Source organism: Pristiophorus japonicus, chromosome 5 (genome assembly GCF_044704955.1).
Source record: "Pristiophorus japonicus isolate sPriJap1 chromosome 5, sPriJap1.hap1, whole genome shotgun sequence".
NCBI lineage: Eukaryota > Metazoa > Chordata > Chondrichthyes > Pristiophoridae > Pristiophorus > Pristiophorus japonicus.
In genome coordinates, this window is record NC_091981.1 from 97,114,269 (window position 1) to 97,138,770 (window position 24,502).

General features: G+C 47.1%; 1 protein-coding gene across 1 annotated transcript in view; it reads right to left on the reverse strand.

Annotated features, from left to right (window-relative positions):
* dnah5 (dynein, axonemal, heavy chain 5) overlaps positions 1–24,502 on the reverse strand; it is a 457,249-nt gene that overhangs the window by 218,982 nt on the left and 213,765 nt on the right. Inside the window, 3 exon segments of the mRNA XM_070880791.1 lie at positions 11,338–11,445; positions 19,777–19,911; positions 21,108–21,302. Of these exon segments, the coding sequence (XP_070736892.1) occupies positions 11,338–11,445; positions 19,777–19,911; positions 21,108–21,302 (438 nt within the window).

Below are 24,502 nucleotides of genomic sequence, written 5' to 3' on the forward strand. Positions count from 1 at the left end.
TCAATTCCCAGGGTACCCATGTTTGGATAAATTAAAAGCGCAAACCCGAAGACACGACCGAGGAATAGATACGGTTTCTGAATCCTCCGACAATACAGTGTCGGAGGATGATGAAGAATTAGGGGTACGCTTTGCCCCGTTTAAAAAAAGACGAGTTGTACTCAAATCAGAAGAGACTGCGGATGAGGGCGGAACCAAAAAAACAAAGAGAAGGGTGTACAAAGAATACTTAGTTCATGATCCGGCAGACCCAGAGAAAATTGATAAATGGTCCAAGGAATTGTCCAATCCAAAGAAAGGGGGAGTAAAAACGTGGGACCAATTGGACCGCTTAAGAAATATATATCAACTTCATCCCTGGGACAGAGTGCAAATTTTGACCATAATGGTGCCAAAAACACAGGGAAGAAAATTGCACGACTAGGTAGATGAAGCTTTGGGGCAGAATGAGCAAGAATTAGACGCAGGATGGGAGGCGATTAAACACTGGCTGCAAGCCTTCAGTCCAGCTAAGACAGACTGGGGAAAAATTGCACCCTGCCAACAGAAAGGAACAGAGGAGGTCCTGGAGTATGACGAGCGGCTTAGATGCACGTGGCTAGAACATTCGGGTATGAATAATACGGATGAGGAAATGGATGAACAAGTGTTTGGACCCCTGAAAGCAGCTTTCGTGGCAGGTCTAAAGCCAGAACTGTCCAAATTGCTTAAGGTAGTGTTACCGGACTGGGAAGGTAGAGGAACCACCTTTGCAGCATTGGTGGATCGATGTAACCAATTAGATCGGGATATGGGAGCTAAAGTCCGAGCTGTACAGGCTATGGGATGGAAATCCCAGGATTCCGATAAACAGTCATCAGGAAAATTACCCGGAAAAAGTCATTATTGTGGGAAAGAAGGTCACTGGGCCAAGACGTGCAGGGCAAAACAGCAAGGTCGTGGCTGGGGAAGAGGACGCAGCCAGGGATACAATTCAGCCAACAAGCCAGGCTTGTCACAAGATAATGACCTCATAGAAGCATTTAAGCGACTGACAATACAACAACAGAAGGAGTTACTTGGGATAGCAAAAAACTATTAGAGCCCACCCTGGCCCCCCTCCTCGCACTAATACAACAAAGGGGAGATGGGCTATATATAACTGTGAGGGTGGGCGATAAGGATGTGGACTGTCTTTTAGACACAGGGTATGGAATTAACATGCTTACCCCTACAATATGGAGACTTTTTGCCGTTGGATGGTAGGGCACGTACAGCCTATGGAGTTGGGGGCCATAAAATGGAAATTAAAAGGACAACACCGGTACTTATAGGGCTGGGTCCACATGAACTAACCACGCCGGTCTGGATAGGCCCAGTAGATCAACCCCTTTTGGGAATGGACGTTCTAATCCAAATAGATTCATCGTTGCATTTCGAGGATGGTCGGGTGACATGGTCAATTAGAACTTTGAAGAAAGAAGAATTGAAGGAACACCCGATATGGGCTAAAGATAAGAACGATTGTGGCCTACTCCAGATGGAGCCTGCGTCATTTACAGGGACCAAGCCTCCATGCACTAAACAGTATCCCATCAGTCCAACTGCCATCGCGGGAATCTTACCGGTTATTCAGCAATTGGAGAAACAAGGGGTGCTTATTAAAACGCATAGCTCCTCCAATAGCCCCGTGTGGCCGGTATAGAAATCTAATGAGACTTGGCGTTTGACTGTCGATTATAGGAAAGCTAACCAGTGTATTGATCAAAAAGCTCCTTCGGTCGCAGATCCCTCCACCATTTTTAATGCCCTCAAACCGGAACATAAATATTTCTCGGTTATAGATATGGCCAACGGATTTTGGTCGGTGCCTCTGGCACCGGAGGTTCGACAGTGGTTTGCTTTCACTGTCCAAGGACAACAGTATACTTGGACCCGGTTACCGCAGGGTTTCCACAACAGCCCTACGGTATTCCACATGGCTTTACAAAGCCATTTGCGAGAATTACCTCCCCTGTCATCCACAGTCATCCAATATGTAGACGATATCCTGCTAGCTTCAAACACGGAAGAACAGCATGAACAAGATTTACGAGCTTTGCTGGATCACCTTCGGCTGAAAGGACATAAAGACAGCATCGACAAAGCACAAATATCCCAAGAAGAGGTTGTATATCTGGGACAAAAGATTTCACAAGGAAAGAGAGAACTTACCCAGGATAGAACTGCAGCCATTCGGGCTGCTAAAAAACCCACCACTATTCAGGAACTAAGATCTTTTTTGGGATTGTGTAACTTTAACAGAAATTGGATTGACTCCTTCACACAGCTTGCTCAGCCACTGAATGATATTTTAAAGGGGAAACGTGCCTCTAAAGAAGCCATCACCCTCACTAAAGAACAGCAAGAGGCCTTCCCGAGTTTGAAAAAGGCTTTGTGTTTGGCACCGGCTCTGGGAATCCCCGACAGTAGTAAGCCATTTACCCTGTTTGTTCATGAGAAAGAAGGATATATGACAGCTATACTGACACAAGAACATGGGGATCGGCAAAGACCTATTGGCTATTATTCGGCAAAACTGGATGCGGTAGCCCTCGGATGGGGATGTTGCCTAAGGGCCATGGAAGCTACATGTCGAGCGGTAATGATTACTGCGGGTCTAGTCCTCGACCAAAAGCTGATTGTCAAGTGTCCCCCACACCGTACACGCTTTGCTGTCTATCAATAGAATGTCTCAGGTGACAGCAGCAAGATGGACCCGCTGGACAGCAGTTTTAGAAGCTCCTAATCTCCATATCGTCCGGGCCAGCCCGGTTAATCCCGCAACTCTGCTCCCGATGTCAGAATCGAGGGAGCAAGAGGGGGGAGAATGTGAAGAGCATGACTGCGTGGAGATTTTAAAAGAAACAGAAGAAGCAGCCTTAGCAGCAGAGGAGCCTCTGCACAACCCAGACCTCATCCTGTTTACAGATGGTTCCTCCTTTGTTGACAATGGTACCAGAAAAGCAGGATGGGCAGTTACAACCTTATATGAGGTCGTGGCAAAAGGATGTTTACCCTCAGAAACGTCAGCACAACAGGCCGAGTTACGGGCCCTGTCAGAAGCATGTCGAATAGCAGAAGGACAGACATCTAATGTCTACACAGATTCGCGTTATGCTTTTGGAGTCGCTCACGACTTTGGTATGTTATGGCAGAAAAGAGGATTCCTCACTGCTGCTGGTACACCTATCCGAAATGGAAAAGAAGTCCGAGACTTACTGGAGGCCATACAATTACCTCAGGAAGTGTCCATCCTGAAGTGTAAGGCCCATACCAAGGAAAATACCACAGAAGCACAGGGAAATGCCCTAGCCGACCAGGCAGCTAAAGATGCCGCCTCACAGGGCGTTCCTCCAGAAGAACCAACACAGATGTGCAGATTGAAAGCACTCAGGACTCTGACACGAGACCTTCAAACAATGCAAGGCGAGTGCACCCGAGAGGAAAAATGGACATGGATTGAGGCAGGAATTAAGCTTTGCGAAGATGGTGTCTGGAGACAAAGAGTTACCGACAAGCCAGTCGCGCCACAAGCGCTTATGCCTTTTTTAGCCCAACAGATCCACTCGTGGGGACACTTGGCCTCACAACAGATGACGGCACAGTTCCAGAAAAGCTGGTGGGGTCGGGGATTTAAAAAACATGCCCAGCTGATAACAGACCGCTGTGTGGTCTGCCAGATTCTGGACCCATCACGGTAATGCCCCAACTGAGGCCCCCTGCCCCTGTCGGACCATTCCAGCATCTGCAGGTTGATTATATATCTCTTCCTTCATGCCAAGGATACACTAACATTCTTGTCATGGTCGACAGATTCTCTAGATGGGCAGAAGCTGTCCCAACTAAAAGAGCCACAGCCAATCATACTGCAAAGGTCTTGTGTAAGGATTACATTCCCCGATGGGGAGTCCCAAGTAGCATTGACTCAGATCAGGGAACACACTTCACAGGTGCTGTCTGCCAAGAAGTCTGTAGGTTACTGAACATTACGTGGGATTTACACTGTCCTTATCATCCACAATCATCAGGTCAAGTAGAGCGAATGAATCGAACTTTAAACAATGGCTTGCCAAATATCACCAAGAAGGAACACCATGGCCCCAGGCATAACCAATAGTGCTACGTAGCATTAGGGCAACCCCGAACAGAACTACAGGTCTAAGCCCATTTGAAATTATAACAGGAAGACCCATGTCGCTGCCAGGAACTATCGATTTACGGAAAGCTGATGTTCACTTCATGAGTGACACTTTGTTATCATACTGTCAGAACTTAACCAATGCTATTAGTTCTGTTTCCCGACAGGTATCGGCAGCTTGGGGTAATCCACCCGAAGGAGGACACGACATCATCCCGGGAGTCTAGGTCTATGTGAAAAAGTTGCATAAAGAACCTTTGGGTGCCAAGTGGGAGGGACCTTATCAAGTGTTATTGACCACCCAGGCAGCTGTTAAAGTCCAAGGAAAGAAAGCCTGGATCCACGTTTCACACGTTAAACGAGCACCCGTAACTGAAGCTGAAATCTAATAAGGACAATTACATTTTGCGAAAATGTATAAATTTACTGTATTATTGATTGTAGGTATTCTAGGCATAGGCCTACTTCTTACTAGCCGACCCTCTGCACCAAAGGTAAATAGTAGGGTAGCAAGGGAATTACATGTAAATACCTTTTACTTTTATATTGCTTGTTTATGTTATGCTTAAGGAAAGGTGGTTTACTGGTTGAATTAAGATATTGATTTGGATTAAATTGGAATAAGGTTAATTAACCTACTAAAACCAGACTTCCATTGTGTCCACATGGAACTCGGGTTGCTGTAAATTTGTGTGGAAGCTACTAGTCCAGACATGTGGCGAAACACATCAACAAATTTTAGAAGGAAACTCTATTAACATGTATGAAATTATTTTGTAGAATGTTTAACCAGTGATACCTGAAGTTTTATGATTCAGTTTGTGAAAGAATCAAAGGGGGGATTGATAAGAGTATTCAAACAGGCTCATTTAGACAGACTGTGAAAATTCACAGACCCCCAAGTCAAGGCTGCTACATGCAGTTCGGCATGTTGCATTAACTCATCAATCAACTTGACATTTTCGGACCTTGGGTAGCGAGCCAATAAAATGTTAAAAGACTTTCAATTGAGCCAATAAGATCAAAGAAGGCGAGTTCTTTTCTGTAAATTGATCAAGGTATAAAGTACAGCCATTTTGACCATGTGTCTCAGTAGAACAAAGACCTGGCTTGAAGCCAAGCAGTTTGTTGCTCTCTGCCAGTATTAAAAAGTTAAAACTACCATCGGAGTTCGTATTTCATTGGAAATTAAGAGATCTAACACTGCATACTATCCTTTTGTGTTTCATGCACAAGTACCCCAGGTCCCGCTGTAATGCAGCACTTTGCAATCTTTCTCCATTTAAATAATAACTTGCTCTTTGATTTTTTTCTGCCAAAGTGCATGATCTCACACTTTCCAACATTATACTCCATCTGCCAAATTTTTGCCCATTCACTTAGTCTGTCTATGTCCTTTTTCAGATTTTTTGTGTCCTCCTCACATATTACTTTTCCTTCCATCTTTAGTTGGTATCAAAATTATCTCCTCAATGTGAAGGGGCTGAACATCCCACTAAAAAGGACAAAATCATAAACTTACTTGAGAAAGAATAAGTGGATGTAATGTTTCTTCAGAAGGCCCAACTCAATTATTGTAAGCATGGCAAAGTGTCTGTGCGCCAATCTCTAGAAACTTCATTCTCATCTTAAAAGTGAGTGGTGATTTTGATCAGCAAAATGATCCCCTTCACTCAAAATAATTATCCCAAAAGACAATGGCTGCCATTTGCTCATTGACATACACTGGCTCCCGGTCCAGCAATGCCGCGATTTTAAAATTTTCATCCTTGTTTTCAAATCCCTCCAGGGCCTCACCACTCCCTATCTCTGTAACCTCCTCCAGCCTTACAACTCTCCAAGATCTCTACACTCCTCCAATTCTGGAACCTTGTGAATCCCCAATTTTAATCGCTCCACCATTGCCGGCCAATCCTTCAGCCACCTACGCACTAAACTCTGCTGTTTCTTAACTAAACCTTCTTCCTCTCTACCTCTCTCTCCCCCTTTAAGATGCACCTTAAAACCTAGTTCTTTCACCAGTCTGTCCTAATATCTCCTGATGTGGCTACGTGTTAAAATTTGTTTGTTAATTGTCATGTATTCAACTAGCATTGTAACCTATGTATAAACTGACCTAAGTTGTACACTGTGAGAACACTGACCACTAGGTGGGAGAAGGTGGGTGGACCTTCAGGTATAAAAGGGGAAGCTCCACCCACCTTCATCACTTGAGTGCTAAGAAATAAAGGACAGGCCTTCTCTCAAGCATGAGCCTCGTGTGCATTTATACTGTGTAGTAAGGACGTATCAATGGCGACAAGAAACTGGGATTTAAACCACGCGAGCATGGCCACTAGCAGAACAGACGAGAGGTACTGTGTTAAGGAATGGTTGGGACAGAGATTCAACATTGTTAAAGCAGCACACAGTTCTCCAGGCAGACAAGGGCAGTCAGGCATGCCCCAACATGTAGTCAAACCCAGAGGGGGAGTTCGACAGAGACAATGGCAAGCTGAACAGCGATTCACGCCATTGCAAGGGACAATGTAGCCAGTAATGGGGCCATCAACACCTGTTAATGGTGCACTCAAGGACAGGGGCAGTCAGGGACGATCAACTGGCAAGGGACCTTTTGTTTCAAACCGCAACTCATGCTGGAGGCGTGGAGGCATACATTCAGCCGGAGTTTGCAGAGATGAGCAAAATACCTGCAGAAATTGCAGAAATGGACACTGGGGGAAATCGCTGGAAGCTGAAGTTCAGAGAGTTCATGTGGAGCACGTATACAATTCATACACCAGGACGCCACCGATAATGATGAAAGTGCTCCTCAATGGCATCCCAGTATCAATGGAGTTAGACACGGGTGCCAGCCAGTCCCTGATGGGTATCAAACAGTTCGAAAAGTTGTGGGCATCCAAGGCCAGGAGGCCAAAATTATCGCCGATTGACGCACAGCTACGGACTTACACAAAGCAGATCATTCCGGTGCTAGGCAGCGCCATGGTAGTCGTGACCCACAAAGATTCGGAGAACAGGTTGCCACTCTGGATTGTCCCAGGGGACGGTCCCGCACTACTGGGGAGGAGTTGGCTTGCTGTCATGAACTGGAAATGGGGCGATGTCAATGCAATTTCCTCTGTGGAGCGCGTATCATGCTCACAGGTCCTGGACAAATTTGACTCATTATTTCAACACGGCATTGGCACTTTCATGGGGGCCAAGGTAGTGATTCACATAAACCCGGACGCCAGACCAGTACACCACAAGGCCAGAGCGGTGCCGTATGTGATGCGGGAAAAGATAGAAGGCGAATTGGACCGCCTGTTGAGGGAAGGCATCATCTCGCCAGTCGAATTCAGTGACTGGGCGAGCCCGATTGTGCCGGTGCTCAAGGCGGATGGGTCGGTCAGGATATGTGGCGATTACAAGGCCACCATCAATCGGGTGTCACTCCAAGACCAGTACCCGCTACCGAGAGCGGAGGACCTCTTTGCGACGCTATCCGGTGGCAAAATTTTTTCAAAATTGGACCTGACCTCAGCTTACATGACCCAGGAGCTGGCGAGTGAGTCGAAGAAGCTGACAACCATCACGACACACAAGGGGTTGTTTGAGTACAACAGATGTCCGTTCAGGATTCGCTCGGCCGCCGCGATCTTCCAACGAAATATGGAAAGCCTCCTCAAGTCGATTCCAGGGACGGTGGTTTTTCAGGTCGACATCCTCATTACGGGTGACGATACTGAAGAACACCTCCACAACCTGGAGGAGGTGCTATGCAGACTGGACCGGGTAGGGCTGCGACTGAAAAAGGCGAAGTGCGTCTTCCTAGCTCCAGAGGTAGAATTCCTGGGGATGAGGGTAGCAGCAGATGGGATCAGCCCTACTGCATCCAAGACGGAAGCGATCCAGAGAGCACCCAGACCCTGTAACATGACGGAGCTGCGTTCGTTCCTGGGGCTCCTGAACTATTTTGGTAACTTTCTTCACAAATTGAGCATGCTGCTAGAGCCGCTACACGTGCTCCCAAGCAAAGGTCGCGAATGGGTCTGGGGGGACAGCCAGGAAAGGGCTTTTAATAGAGCACGCAATTTGTTATGTTCCAACAATCTGTTAACATAGAAACATAGAAAAAACGCTATATGACCCATGTAAGAAACTTGTTTTAACGTGCGATGCACCGTCCTATAGTGTCAGGTGTGTGTTGCAGCATGTCAATGCCAAGGGTCAGTTACAGCCGGTAGCTTATGCCTCCAGGAGTCTGTCCCAGGCAGAAAGGGGCTACGGGATGGTAGAAAAGGAGGCGCTCGCATGTGTATATGCGGTAAAGAAAATGCACCAGTACCTGTTTGGCTGGAAATTTGAGCTGGAGACAGATCACAAACCCCTAATGTCCCTTTTGGCCGAAAACAAGGCCATAAATGCAAACGCATCGGCCCGCATACAGAGGTGGGCACTCACGTTAGCTGCCTATGACTACACAATTCGGCACAGACCGGGCACCGAAAACTGCGCCGATGCACTCAGCAGGCTCCCACTAGCCACCACTGAGGGGGCTACCGAGCATGGTGCTGAGATGGTCATGGCTGTTGAAGCTTTCGGAAGCGAAGGCTCACCCGTGACAGCCCGTCAGATTAAAGTCTGGACAAATAGAGACGCGCTAGTCAAGAAATGTGTCCTGAATGGGGACCGGGCACCTACGTACAGGGCATGCCCTGAGAAATTTAAACCATTTCACAGGCACAAGGATGAACTCTCGATTCAGGCCGATTGCCTACTGTGGGGAAACCGCATAGTCATGCCCCAGATGGGCAGAGAGGTGTTCATCAGAGAACTCCACAATGGGCACCCGGGCATTGTCACGATGAAGGCAATTGCCAGGTCACACGTTTGGTGGCCAGGGATAGACGCAGATCTGGAACTTTGTGTTCGCAGGTGCAACACATGTGCCCAGCTGGGCCATGCAGCCAGGGAAGCCCCCCTTAGCCTCTGGCCCGCCAAGCCTTGGTCACGCATCCATGTGGACTACGCAGGTCCTTTCATGGGGAAAATGTTTTTGGTTGTAGTAGACGCCTACTCCAAATGGATCGAGTGTGACATTTTAAATTCAAGCACATCCTCTGCCACGGTAAAAAGTCTACGGGCAATGTTCGCCGCCCACGGTCTACCGGACATCTTGGTCAGCGACAATGGCCCGTGCTTCACAAACACTGAATTCCAGGACTTCATGGCAGGCAATGGAATTAACTAAGTTAGAACGGCACCGTTCAAGCCGGCCTCAAACGGCCAGGCAGAACGAGCAGTGCAGATAATCAAACAGGGGATGCTCAGATTCCAAGGGGGTTCCCTACAAACCCGCTTATCATGCCTCCTGTTGGCCTATAGATCCCGACCACACTCGCTCACAGGGGTTCCACCCGCAGAGCTACTAATGAAAAGGACGCTCAAAACCTGCTTATCCCTTATACACCCCACCATGAAAGAAATTGTCGAGAGCAGGCGCCAGTCACAATATCACTGCCATGACAGGAATGCGAGGGCGCGATGTATTGATGTAAATGATCCAGTTTTTGTCCTCAACTACGCTGCAGGGCCCAAATGGCACGCAGGCATTGTGGTTGCCAAAGAGGGAAATAGGATTCTGGTAGTTAAACTTACCAATGGACAAATCTGCCGCAAACATGTGGATCAAACAAAAAGGAGGTTCAGCAACCCCATAGAAGAAGCAGAGGAAGAACACGATATAGAGTTCACTCCACCACAGGTGACCAAACACCGGAACCAAAGGGAGGAGAGCCCAGTCACTGTGGGCAGTCCGGACAGGCCTGAGGCACTGCAAACAGCAGACACTCAGGCCAGTGCCCAACAACCGGAGCCCCAACTCAGGCGCTCTACAAGGGTGCGTAAACCACCAGAGAGACTCAACCTGTGATCCCAATAAGACTTTGGGGGGGAGGTGATGTCATGTATTCAACCAGCATTGTAACCTATGTATAAACTGACCTAAGTTGTGCACTGTGAGAACACTGACCACTAGGTGGTAGACACTCCTAACCTGGACCTTCAGGTATAAAAGGGGAAGCTCCACCCACCTTCATCACTTGAGTGCTAAGGAATAAAGGACAGGTCACAGACTGACCTTCTCTCAAGCATAGGCCTCGTGTGCATTTATACTGTGTAGTAAGGACGTATCAGTTAACATTCCTATGAAACGCCTTGGGTTGCTTTACTACCTTAAAGCTGCTATATAAATATAAGTTGTTATTGTTGCATCCTGAAAAACAGGAGAATGGATTCAAATGCTCAATGTCGACATTGCCAACATCTACCTTCATGCCTTTTCCATGGCAGCATTCCTACCATTTGCACGCTTTATGGAGAGAGGAAAAATGGTAGTGAGAGAAAGCAAGCACAGAAAACAATGATGGATAATGAGGAGAGAAAAAGCAAAGAAAACAGTAGCAAGGAGAAATGGGAGTATCAGTGAAAGAGAACATTAAATTATAAATTTGTAGAATACTAAGCAACACCAGAAAAGCATTTATCTTTGTGCGCTAAAAATTTATGCTTATGCAAAAAAAAAAACCCAAAAATCAAAAAAAGCATGCTACACAGGAAATGTCTGATTGGTACGGAAATGGATCTAATAGGGTAAATTAGTGCTCATGGTTTGATAACCAGGAGCACATATTGGGACTTTATGTACAGTCAGCCAATCACACAGGGGTTTGTGATCTTGCACACACCCTAACCCCCAACCCCCGGGCAACCAGCGAGCTGCCTCTGGGCGACTGGTGCTTGCAGCTTTCCAGTACTATCTTAATCAGACCATGGACAAATTTACTGTGGTACTGCTACTTTATTAGGCATGCGTAGAGTGAGCTGCACCAGGACCGTGCCCTATTTTGGGCACAATCCAATTTCTAGGTCACTGTTCTCAACACTTTCAACTGTGCAATGACCAAAAGAAAAGTCAACACCAGTAACCAGATATAGTCATCATAATTAACATAATAACTAATGACTCTTTTCATCATTGTACCCTAGTTAGCTTTTACCTTTTCGTATTTGTAGATACAATAGAATCAGAGAATAATTTTGTCAATTTACAACTGCTGAAGTTTTGAAAAAAAGATTGAAAATATGCTTCATATCGGCTATTGACCAAATAACGAGGACTACATAATGTTTACTTGTTTGTCTATGGCAGCCTCCAGTTGTGGATACCCTGCTTTGTCCAGCTGAATACCAGGAAACAGATCCTCAATCAGACTGAGGAAAAGTGGTTCATCTTCATCAATCTAGGAAAAATTAAATATTTTGACACAGTATTCACATTTGGACAATAGAAGATACCATTGCTAACTCTTTAAACAGTATAAATTTCAGAGAAAACTGGAATGTTTTAAGCAGAAACTCACTACTCAACAACGAAATACTTTCACAAAGATATCTGAGAAAAAAATAATTAAATTATTGCCAAAGTTGTTTGTTGTTCCTGAATAACTGTAAAGCACTGCTGATTACAAAACATCATTTTGTGATTACTTTTTGTATCACACAGTGGCACTTTTTATTTTCATCGGCCACAGGTTTAAGATATTTAAATCCAGTATATAAGCCCCAAGTTTTGACATGATTTGCTCCTGATTTTTAGGAGCAACTGGTGTAGAACGGAGTACCTTAGAAATCGGAATTCTCGCCATTTAGTTTGCTCCAGTTCTAGTCAGTTAGAACAGTTTCACTTTGGAACAGAATTTTTTTTTCAAAAGGGGGCGTGTCCGGCCACTTACGCCTGTTTTCAAAGTTTCGTCAGTGAAAACTTACTCCAAACTAACGTAGAATGGAGTAAGTGAAGATTTTTGTACGCTCGAAAAAACTTTGTCTACACTTTAGAAAATCAGGCATAGGTTACAAATCAGGCTACAAATCAGGCGTAGGGAATGGGGGGGGAGGTTTAAAGGGAAGTTTACAAACATTAAACACTTCCGTTTTACAAATAAAGAGCCATCATCAATAATAAATGATAAAAACATCAATAAATCAACCAATAAATCAATCAAGAAAAATTAATAAGAAATAATTTTTTTTTTAAATCAATAAATAAAACATTTTCTACTTACCGACTGCAGCACCGGGAGCCCTCCAACAGTGTGCTGGGATGCCCCCCCCAGTGTGTCTCTGTCAGTGTCTCTATCTCTCTGTCTGTCTGTGTGTGTGTCTCTCATTCTCTGTCTGTCAGTGTCTGTGTTTCTGACAGCGAGGGGAGGAGGAGGGGGGGGTAGAGGGAGAGAGGTGGGGAGCAGACGGAGGGAAGGGGGAGGGATGGGGGAGAAGGAGGAGGGGGGAGAAGGGGAGGGGGGGAGAAGGGGGAGAAGGGGGAGGGGGGAGAAGGGGGGAGGGGGAGAAGGGGGGAGGGGGGGAGGAGAAGTGGGGAGGGGGAGGAGGAGAAGGGGGAGGGGGAAGGAGGAGAAGGAGGGAGTGGGGGAGGGGGGAGGAGGAGAAGAGGGGGGAGAGAGGGGAGGAGGAGAAGGGGGGGAGGGGTGGGAAAGAAGATGGGGGAAGGAGATGGGGGGGAAGGAGATGGGGGGGTGAAAGGAGATGGGGGGGTGAAAGGAGATGGGGGGGTGAAAGGAGATGGGGGGGTGAAAGGAGATGGGGGGGTGAAAGGAGATGGGGGGGGTGAAAGGAGATGGGGGGGGTGAAAGGAGATGGGGGGGGTGAAAGGAGATGGGGGGGGGGAAGGAGAATGGGGAGGGAGGCTGAACGGGCCGGGCCCGAGACTTCGGGCAGGGCCCGTCCCCAGCACCAGATTTACAGGTAGGTGTCGTTGGGTCGGGTTGGGTCAGGTCGGGGGGAGCGTGGGTCGGGGGGGTGGTGGGAGGGAGGTCGGTTCGGTTCGGGTCGGGGGGAGGGAGGGAGAGGGAGGGAGAGGGAGGTCAGGTCGGGTCCAGTCGGGGGGGGGGGGGGGCGGGGGGAAGCAGGAGTCGGGTCGGTGTCGGGTCCGGAGGCGGGGGAAGCGGGAGTCGGGTCGGGTCCGGTCCGGAGGCAGGAGGCGGGGGGGGAGCGGGAGTCGGGTCGGGTCCGGAGGCGGGGGGGAGCGGGAGTCGGGTCGGGTCGGGTCCGGGGTGGGGGGGGAAGCGGGAGTCGGGTCAGTATCGGGGTCGGGGTCGGGGTCGGGTCTAGTCCGGGGTGGGGGAAGCGGGAGTCGGGTCCGGTCCGGAAGCGGGGGGCGGGAAGCGGGTGTCGAGTCGGTTCGGGAGGAAGCAGGAGCTGGCCGTGGGAGGAGCCTTATTCACGCAGCCCCAGTGAGGCCATTAGGCCAAGGCTAGGGGCTGCGTGCTTTGGCCTCTCCCACACAGTTTTGGGCGCCTGGAGCTACTGCACATGCGCGCCCACTGTAGCGCGCATGTGCAGAGGTCCCGGCACTGTTTTCAGCGCAGGGACCTGGCTCCGCCCCCTACAGCTCGTGCTGCGCTGCGCCGAGCTGCAAACGACCTGCAGGGAGCTGGAGAATCTGGAAGTTTTTTTTAGGCGCACTTTGTGGCGCGAAAAACAGGCGTCCAGGTCGGGGCTGCGCCTTTCTAGGCGTGGCTCGAGACTTGGGCCCATAGGGCTTAATTTTGGCCAGCAGTTGCTGTTTTTTTTTGGAGCAGGCTGCTTTTTCAGGTCTAACTTAAACATCCCCAGTTTCCCCAATCAGTTTGCACTAGCGTAACTCACTTAGTTAAGTTTTTTTTAGGTTCGTTTTTTTCTCTCAAAATGGGACGTTACCAGCCACCTACGTCAGTTCTGGCCATTTAAGCAACTTTGGCCAGCTAATAGTTACTCCATTTCTACTTAGACCAGCGTCTGTGGCTACATGAGAAAACCTTGCAGAGAGTTAAAGAAATCGGTGCAGGTAAGTACATCGGAGGCCATTCGGCCTGGGCTAGGGACAGGAAGCGGAGAGGACCTGGACCTGAACCAACCAAGCTTTAGGGAACAGACTTGCAAAACCATCCTTCCTTCGCACAATTAAAATAAAAAGTATTAGGGCTAGACTTTCCACTTGGTGGCTAAGGCCGAAAAAAATGGGCCTTGTTCCAGCAATGCGGGACGTATCGCCCGTGCTGATTGCCGGCTCAAGGCCCATTTTTTTTTTTGCGATTTTCCACTCGGCCTTACCCCAGCGATGTCAAATGGGCAATGTGATTTTTCGGCGAGAAAACATAAGTAAATGAAAAAAAAAGCATGTGCAGGTTGATTTTTTTTTTCAGGTTGATGCTCTTTCCCATGTTTTGAGAGGTCAGGGGTCTTCACACATGCTCAGAAGCTCTGTGTGGGTCTGGGAGAGAGAAAAAGGAGAAAGGAAGTAGGGATTTGACAAAGCCTTAATTCATATCAATTTAAAGAATGGAGGGATCTGTGGAAAGGCGAAGGGCGAAGCCCTTCAGCGAGGAGACCAATGAGGCCCTAGTTAACAGTGTTAGCACAAAGTGGGAGGATCTGACACAGGGTGGGCATGGGAAACCTCTACCCCGTGCATATCAGAGGATTTGGGCAGAGATTGCTGACGTGATCACGTCGGCAACTAATGAAGCACGGACACCGGACCAGTGCCGCAAAAAATGGAACAGTCTACTGGTGGCTGCAAGAGTAAGTTGAAATTTATATCTGAAATCATCCATATTTATTATTTAATGATGTATGGAAATTCTAATTAGAATCTGCAATGTTATCTCGTAATCTTTAAGCATAACTAAATAATTAAATTAGGATTAAATTATGATTACATTTATACACCGCAACATAAATTTGAATGTTACAGTATGAAATATCTTATTCCTATGCAATGTAGTGCAAACTTGTAATTGAACTTATAAATCTGTCAGTCTTAAATGTTTATTGGCAAATCCATTTGCTTATGCCGTACAATGTTACCTTATCTATTACAGAAGAAGATATCTATCAACCAACACGAGCAACGGAGGATGGGTGGGGGCTGTGCCATGTTGCAGTCTCTCACTGCCTATGAGGAGCTTGCAGTGGCCTTGGTGGGGCCAGAAAGCTGTTCGGTCACAACCCGTGGTGTGGCCGAACCCACCCTAGAGTCACGTGAGTAATGAGAACTGTGCACTGTGCAGTGTGTGAATCAATAGTAAATATTTGTTACGCAGGTAATCCTATGCAATGATGCTTTAATTTGATATATAATTGAGTTATACTATTGAGATGTACTATTGATCTTCAAATGAGGTCATGTTAGGCCTGGTGAGCGCTTGTGCATATGGGTAATGGTAATGTTTTGAGTTCTTGAAAAATTGAGATGGATTGATTTGAATTGTTAAATGTTGTTTATAACTTCCATTTGTCTTTCAAAGGTCAACAAGTATCAGTGGAGTCAGCGGACACGTCCACTGAACCTTCAGGAACCTCCCAGGAAGAAGAGCCAGAGGAGGAGCCAGTGCAGACTCCTGCTGCGGCTGTGCGTGAGCAGGAGGAGGAGGAGGAGGAAGAACAGGAGATTTTTTTGTTGGGGGGGGGGGGGGACAACCTGCGGCCATCTCTTTTGAGATAGACGAGGCACCGGGACCAAGCGGTGTGCAGGTGGTGGCGCCAAGGCACGTGACATTGCAGACCCCACGGCGGTCCGGTCAGTGTGATGTGCACTCGCCTGCCACGAAGGACCAGACGGAGAGCTTACTATCCCTGTGCAGGGAGACGGTCGCGATCGGTTGTGGCCTTATCCAGGGGTTTGCGGGTTTCTCAGCCAATTGGAGCCAGTTCTCCACAACCTGGAGCGAGTTCTGCTCGCGCTTCTCCAGCTGGTCTTCTGAGCAGTCACAGACTGCTCGGGAGACATTGGAGGCGATCAGGGAGCAGACAGCCGCAACAAATGCCCTACGGCATGCGTTGCTGGCTGGACACGGCGCTGCACCCCAAGGTGTCGTGTCCACTTGCAGCGAGACCCCAAGCACGCAAGTGAGTACAGAGGACACAGTTCCTCCTGACTCGGAAGTGGTGCCTGAGGCTTCTGCTTTCGCTCCGTCACCTCCACCACGGCAGGAAGTCTTGACATCCCACTCTGCATGACGTCTTGGTGTCGGTCTGCGTAGACTAAAACGGGCGGGTGGGGTGCGAACACGGGGTGGGACAGGATCTGGAGGGAAACGTGGCCACAGGTAGGGAGGGGGGTGTGCTTTTCAATAGTTCACTTGTTTCATAAATGTTCACTTGTTATTATCACTTTATTATTCTCTTGTTATTGTTACTAAATTGGGCACTTGTTATCAATACTTAAATGTTCATTTGTTATCATTACTTAACTGTTCACTTGTCATTCTTAATGAAATGGTCACTTGTTATCATCAGTTAAATGGTCACTGTTATCATTACTTAAATGGCCACTTGTTATTAATACTTAAATGTTCAATTTCTTCTTCTTCTAATGTTTTGGGGATTTTGAGGGAAGGGTGGGTTGGTGTGGCGGGTGGCGGGTGGGGGGTTGGAGGGAGGGTGTTGTTCATTAGTTCTTAAAAAAAAATTTGTTTCTTAATAAAAAAAAAGTTTTTCTACAACTTTTGTACCTTCTCTCTTAGTTACATTAGTTTTACAATGTGCAGTTTTTCATGCATATTTGTTTGTTTATTCTGTTTCCCCAGGGAAATGAAACTTGTGATTAACCGTAACTGTAATTGAACGTTTGAATATCAACAATAATAGTTCATGCGAAGCGTTCATTAATGAGCTGCTGATGCAAAAGCTTAGCGGCCGTGTAACTGCCACTGGCTACCAGTCCTCAGGAGAGGTGTGTTGGTACTGGTGCTCGATCGCCAGGCTGATTACGCTCCCCTATGTCCTTGCCCGCGTCCTCTCCCGCCTGTTCCTCCTCTCCATCCTCGCCGGCTGCCTCTTCTGTCTCATCTCCTTCTGGAGGTGAACCTGCAGCATGATCTGGCATTATTTGTCCTCTCTTTATAGCTAGGTTATGCAGCATGCAATACACCACAATAAACTTTGCTACACTGGAAGCTGCCTCCGGAATGATCCAGGCATCTGAAGCGCTGCTTTAAGACTCCAATTGTCTTTTCAACAATGTTGCGAGTCGCTATGTGACTTTCATTATACCGTTTCTGTACTTCAGTGAAGGGATTACGCAGAGGGTCATGAGCCAACTGGCAAGGCCATATCCTTTATCCCTCAGCATCCAACCGTGACCTTCTGGCTGATTGGCAAACAGGTCAGGGATAGCACTCTCACGTAAGATGTGCGCATCATGGATGCTGCCAGGAAATGTAGCATTCACTGTCATAATTGTTTGATTGTGGTCGACAACAAGCTGCACATTTAGTGAGTGGAACCCCTTTCTGTTCCGAAACACCTCCGCGTTCTTTCAGGGTGCTTTCAGGGCAATGTGCGTGCAGTGTATTGCTCCTTGCACCTTGGGGAAGTCTGCTATTCTCGAGAAACCCAAAGCCATCCCGGTCTGTGCCTCCCTGGTCATTGGGAAGCTTATGAAGTCCATCCTGCGAGCGTAAAAGGCTTCAGTCACCTGTCGAATGCAGCAGTGTGTAGTGTGCTGAGAGATATGGCAGATGTCACCAGCTGAAGCCTGAAAAGATCCCGATGCGTAAAAAGTTAGGGCAGCAGTAACCTTCACCTCAACGGACAGTGCGGTTCTGATGGTGCTGGAAGGCTGCAGATCACCCTTGACGAGTTGACATATCTCATCGATGACCTCCTTCCGGAATCGCAGCCTCCTAAGACAAGCATTTTCAGACAAGTTCAGGTAAGATTGCTTTTCCAAGTACCTTGCTTGGCTGTACGGTCTCCTCCTCTGTCTTCGTCTCCGTCTACGTATTACTGTGCCACCTCTTCGATTGATCCTTTCAGTAACCAGTGTGTGAGTAGTTGCAATTAAAGGCAGGGAAAGCATGGGTCCCATCACTATCAATAATTACTTTCACTCATTTTAATAATCTCTCTACTCTATACTCTCTAATCACTGTACTCTGCACTCACTAAGCTGTAGACCAGTCAGTTTGATAGGCCCCAACAATATCATTAAATAACTTCACTATGTAAAAGCTATTTACAAAATAATTCCAATATATGAGATCTATCTAGCATAAATAAGTTGATAATACCTATTTATATTCCCTGTCCCAAATTTCTGAGTACAATTTTCTTCAATTTTACTCTCTAAATGACTCTCAGCTAATTCTCCACCCTTCCTCTGAAGTTCAAAATAGCGTCCCTAGTGCCCATTTCCTTCTCTTAGGCCCTGAAAAAGCAACTATTTTTCAGCACTCTTTTGGGCCTTGCATCGGCCCAGCGAAATGCATGCTAGGTGCCGAAACTTGGGATGGGCCTTGTGTGGGCGATCATCTCGGCGATCAAAGTGGAAACTTAGACACCTGTTTTTCTGGCGATGTTTTGGGCCTAGTTTCCACTTTTTGCTCAAAATGGGCGATAGAGGTCCGTTTTGAGCGATTGATGGGCCATAGATGGGCGATGTAAAGTGGAAAGTCTAGCTCAATACCTTCAGCATCAAACTCCAATTCACCTTTCTGCACTCGGCCCGGGCTAGGGGCGGGCGAACTCACCGGCAGGCAGGAGAACTCAGAGATTGCACCGGGAGGCCATTTGGCCTGGGCTAGGGGCAGGAGAATGAACAGGGAGGCCACTCGGCCTGGGTTAGGGGCAGGAGAATGAACAGGGAGGCCACCCGGCTTGGGCTAGGGGCAGGAGAATGAACAGGGAGGCCACCCGGCTTGGGTTAGGGGCAGGAGAATGAACAGGGAGGCCACCCGGCTTGGGCTAGGGGCGGGGCGATTGGAAGTAAAAATAGGAAGCACTTAAACCCACTCCATTGGGCCTGACTTGTAATTACTCCAAGATTGCATTTGAATTTCAAATCTCCCAAGATCTCTGTCATATTACTTTTAGAATAAAATGTTTCTTAGTTCCAGAAAATAATTTATTTCTTATAGTAATAAAATGTTAGTTAAAACTTATTAACAATGCTGTATAATGTATTTTACCTTAATGTCATTTGGCAGCGAAAGAATTGCTGGGTAAAGACAAAACTCATTTAATCCGACCTCTCCTTATTAAAAGTCTTTATCTGTCTCTGTTCAGTGCTGTGCCTCAGTAACCTTCCTCATGAGAGGAGCTGGCTATTGTTTTCAGAACAGTGCCCGATCTGTAATGGCCGATTGCCAACTTGCAGCGCTACTGCGCATGTGCGGCCATCACCATTCTCCACTGCGCATGTGCAGACGCCCTGACACATTTTCCAGCGCAGAACACAGGCTCCACCCGCCAAGGTGACTAGCCACGCTGCACAGCTGCAGTGAAGAGGCCAGACAGCGGCTAAAGTTGGAATGTTTTTTTCCGGAGCATCACCGGACGTACTTAAGCGACGCAACTCGGAAAAGTACGCTGAAATACGGGCTCGCCGAAAATTGAGCCCTTAGTCAGTAAATGTAAGAAAATTTTAATATTTATCCATACTGTACATTATTTTTCCACATTTATGGAAAGCAATTAATCTCTGGCAAACGCAAGTACAGTGAAGGTCAGTTGAGTTGTGCTGAAAAGTTATTTCTGCTGTGATTCTTGTATGAAACAAAATCATCATGACTTACCAGTTTAGAGAGGTTCATATCGCGAAGCACACGCATAACAATGGTAGACTCTGTATCATTGGGGTTGGCTCGTTTTGCAGCTCCAAGAGTCCGCAGTACCGACAGGATGTTACGTAGGCCAAAATCATAATGCACCTAGAGAGGGCACATTGTACAATGTTTTATTTAGAGGTTATATTTAACGGTAAATCCCGTACTCACCATGAGGAGCTGCACTCTCATGGAAGGCAGGTCAGAAACAGGGCTAACACGCTGTATTGCAGATTCTCTGATCTGGACTTCCTTCAGATGCGGCTCCCTGCTAAGAGGAGGGGATTAGTGAATTTACCCATTAGAATTTGAAGATGACATAAAACTTAACTTATGCAGATATTCCAATGCTTTCCTGGAGCTCCTAATAATGAGCATTTGTTGCAGATTTCAAAATTAACACATTTTTGTCTTTTAGATTCAAAAATATTTTCTGCAACTTTTAAATGCTATACAAGGTTAGCAAGCTGGGACACTTTTCTCTAGAAATAGAGGAGTGACCTGCTAGAGGTCTGTAAGAGTATGAAAGGGTTTGACAGGGTGGACACAGAGAAGATATTTCCACTTTTGGGTGAGACCAGAACTAGGGGCCATAAATATACAATAGTTACTAATAAATCCAATAGGGAATTCAGGAGAAACTTCTTTACTCAGAAAGTGGTTAAAATGTGGAAAGTGCTACCACAAGGAGTAGTTAAGGCGACTAACATAAAGGCATTTAAGGGGAAACTAGATAAACACATGAGCAATGTTCCCTCTAATATTTTTGGCGCTGCATGGCCCCTTTAAGGAGCTGCGTGTACCATTCAAAACACTGCACATGCACGGTTTTTGCACTGAAAAGCCGGCAAGCCGGCTGCGTGGAATCCCTGGAGCATTGGAAGGAATGTTGCACATGAGGGAGAAAGGAATAGAAAGGTTCAAACATTAGCTTCAGATTACAACAATTTTTGATTGTTTTTGTTGTGGTGAACAAACTGCTCCAGCACTAGAAGTGCTGAACACAGCGTAGGTATCCCTCCATGGGTGGAGGCAGAATCAAAAGCAAACCCATCATCAAGCAACTCTCACATGCCTTTTAATGGCAAGCTCAGACAGCACCAGGGGAATGCTTGGAAGCAGGTTATAGAGCTACTGTAGAAGATACTTCTCCACATTGAGAAAAAGTGGGCAACAAATTAGATTGTGATACATGTATACATATACACATACCACAGAACGATGTAATAAACAGCAATCCTTCTATTTTGATTAAGGATGTTATTGCGCAGGATTCGTGGTTAGATTTCAGGTGCACAAACCTGTTTAGAGAGCTGCTCTTCACACAATTTGTACAGTGTGTAAAACTTCCTGGCCAGAGTTATGTTGTCAATAAATCCACAGCTGGCAAGCTTAACACGAATAATGATCTGACGATCTGGTACCATCATAGCAACAGAGCGGAAATTGATCTTCAGATTCTCAGGCAGCTCTTGACGTCCAGCATAGCCAGGGTTCTACAGATTTAGAGACACAAACATAAGAATATGACTTAAAAATCTGACAACACAGCTATGAAACACATTTTCCTGCTACGTAAGCACAAAGTGCGGCCATCGCGAGTATGGAAAGGGGCTTGCAGGGTCTCAGAGCAGTCCATCAATCTGTCATCCAAAAGTTGGCTAGGAAGGCTGAGGAGTCACCCAAGGGGAGTGGTAGTGGTTCAATGGAGCAAGAACCTGCTGTCCTCTCTTAAATGCCAACATTCGTACTCCCACCACTGCCACTCCGCCAGCCAGCCCAGACTGCTGCCGCCCATGCCAAGGTGGTCCAGTTTACAGTCGGGCCTTCTAGGCCCAGAGTTGCTGAGATTGTCCTGCAAGGTCATCTACAGTCCCCCATGGAAAGTCACTAGCTTACACCAGCCATTCTGCAGCTACTGGAGTAGCACGGCCTAGGAGCACTAGAATAGGCAAAGGAACACAAGAAACAGATATTAAGGGAATGCACAAGGGTGATTTGTTGACTTTGTTATATAGTATTGGATGGAATCATTTATAAATTATGTTTGGAATGTTTGTTTTGTGGTGGCTCTCATTTCAGCTTTGTACCCAAGAGGATTCTAATGGGTTGTTCCGTGACAGGACGGTAAGGTGGGGAAGCGTTGAGCAACGGGGATCTGGGGTTTTATTCATTGGAACTGGAGTCTGATCAGGCATTCAAGGACAGCCCATCCAGAAAAGGGATTTGCTGCCTGCCTCCTCTTCCTCTTCTTCCTGAGGTGGTAGCAGAACCCGTGATGGCAGGGGCTGCACCATCACGACGGCCAAGTTGTGGAGAATGCAGCAGACCATCACGAAATGGGACAGTCAACATGGACTTGTTAAGGGAAGATCGTGTCTGACAACTTGATTGAATTTTTTGAGGAGGTAACACAGGGGGGGAGGTGGGGCGGGGGGTTGATGAAAGTAGTGCATTTGATGTAGTGTACATGGATTTTAGCAAGGCTTTTGATAAGGTCCCACATGGCAGACTGATCACGAAAGTGAAAGTCCATGGGATCCAAGGCAAAGTGACAAGTTGGATCCAAAATTGGCTCAGAGGCAGGAAGCAAAGGGTAATGGTCCATGGGTGTTTTTGTGACTGGAAGGTTGTTTCCAGTGGGGTTCCGCAGGGCTCAATACTAGGTCTCTTGCTTTCTGTGGTATATGTCAATGATTTGGACTTGAATGTAGGGGGTATGATTAAGAAGTTTGCAGATGATACAAAAATTGGCCGTGTGGTTGATAATGAAGAAGAAAGCTGTAGACTGCAGGAAGATATCTATGGACTGGTCAGGTGGGCAGAACAGTGGCAAATGGAATTCAATCCAGAGAAGTGTGAGGTAATGCATTTGGGAAGGGCTAACAAGGCAAGGCAATACACGTTAAATGATAGGACACTGAGAAGTGTAGAGGAACAAAGGGACCTTGGAGTGCATGTCCACAGATCCCTGAAAGTAGCAGACCAGGTAGATAAGGTGGTTAAGTAGGCATACGGGTTACTTGCTTTTATTAGCCAAGCAGCTTGTCCTCTTCTTTGCTGCCTCTACTCCATCTCCATGTCATGCTGCAGCATGTGGGGGACTACAAGTAGAGCCCCCATGACTGGGAGCAAGTGGTCTGAGCCGAACCCTTGAATTCAGCAGCAAGGGCTTCACCACTTACAACACTAAGCCCTGTCACCTCACCAACTTTAAATATATCTAGAAAGCTCCAAACAGTACCACAAACTTACACAGAGCCAGTAGAAATCAAAAAGCACTCAAGACAGTATCACAGGAGGCGATGAGCAGCATTTGTGGGGCGCAAAATTCAGATCTGTAGCACCTGTTTTTTTCAGGGCTATGATTGCTCTTAGAGGTCCAAGAGCGTGTTTGCGGCGTGCTCGCACACTTGTGTGGAGAATCGCGGCGGTCATCATCTTGGTTACATCGATAGCGCGGCCATTGTCTGCGATTAGCAGAAGAATGCAAATGAGACAGATTGTGACCAATGTTCCCTTAAATTTTTTTAGGCTGTTCGGCCCCTTTAAGGCAAAGGAGTTAGCGCATGCACAGTGAATGCCCACTGTAATTATGCAGAGCAGGCAGGTCATGTGTCAATCAGCATGTAACATTGATTTGATGCCAGCACTGTTATTTTGGAGTTCAACGCTCCAGCTAATGCCCTCTCTTAAACTCACACAGCTGAGCATGCATTCAGCAGCAGGAAGGATCGCTCACCTGTGCTATTTAAATGGTTCATCAACTATTTACCGATTAGTTGCTACTTGATTTCTTCTGCTGTTGGCACATGTCTACAAATTGTTGTTAAAGTTGCAAAATTCTACAGGGAGTGTTGTGGCAGGTGCTGAAGGACTTTTTCCTGGAGTTCAAGGCAACTGCACAAACCACTTGCTGCCAGACATGGGAACACTAGTAGGAATCCCTCTTGGAGTGACTTGGAGAATGAGGAGAAGGCACGCAGAGCAAGACAAGCTGCTGGAAAAGGGAAGAGAAGGAAGAGAGGGAGAAGGGTTCTCTGCAGGAGACTAAATCCAACCAGGATATTCAGGGAGCAATTCTCCTATCTGAACCTCGGTGAGAAACAATGTGTGAGACACCTGTGCTTCAGCAAGGACATATTGAAATCTGCCACCTGCTGCAGCCACAACTGCAACCTCAGAGCAGGTCAACAACCACACTGCCAGTGGCTGTGAAGGTCATCATGGCAATGAACATTTATGCATCAGGCTCCTTCCAGACTGGAGCTGGGGATATTTGCAATATCTCGCAGTTTGCCGTCCACTTTTGCGCGAGAGGTCACTGACGCTCTCTCGTTAAAAAGAGCTGACTACATTTCATTCTGCACAGCATGCATCAAAGCCATGCTGACACACAAAATGTGATAGAGCAGACCACTGGCATGGTGAAACAACACTTCCACTGCTTGGACCACTAAAGAAGGGCCCTGCAGTACTCAGCAGAGTGGGTGTCAAGATTTGTGGTGGTCTGCTGCATGCTGTACAATCGTGCCATTATGAGGTCACAGCCCTTGCGACAAACTATACGGCGAGCAGCTGAGGAGGAGGAAGAGGAAGAGGGGAGGCAAGCTAGACAGCACTTTTGTGGCCCGGCTCATCCGAGTGTGATACCAGTAACCGCAGTCCCAACTCCCCATTCAACAACAATCGAACG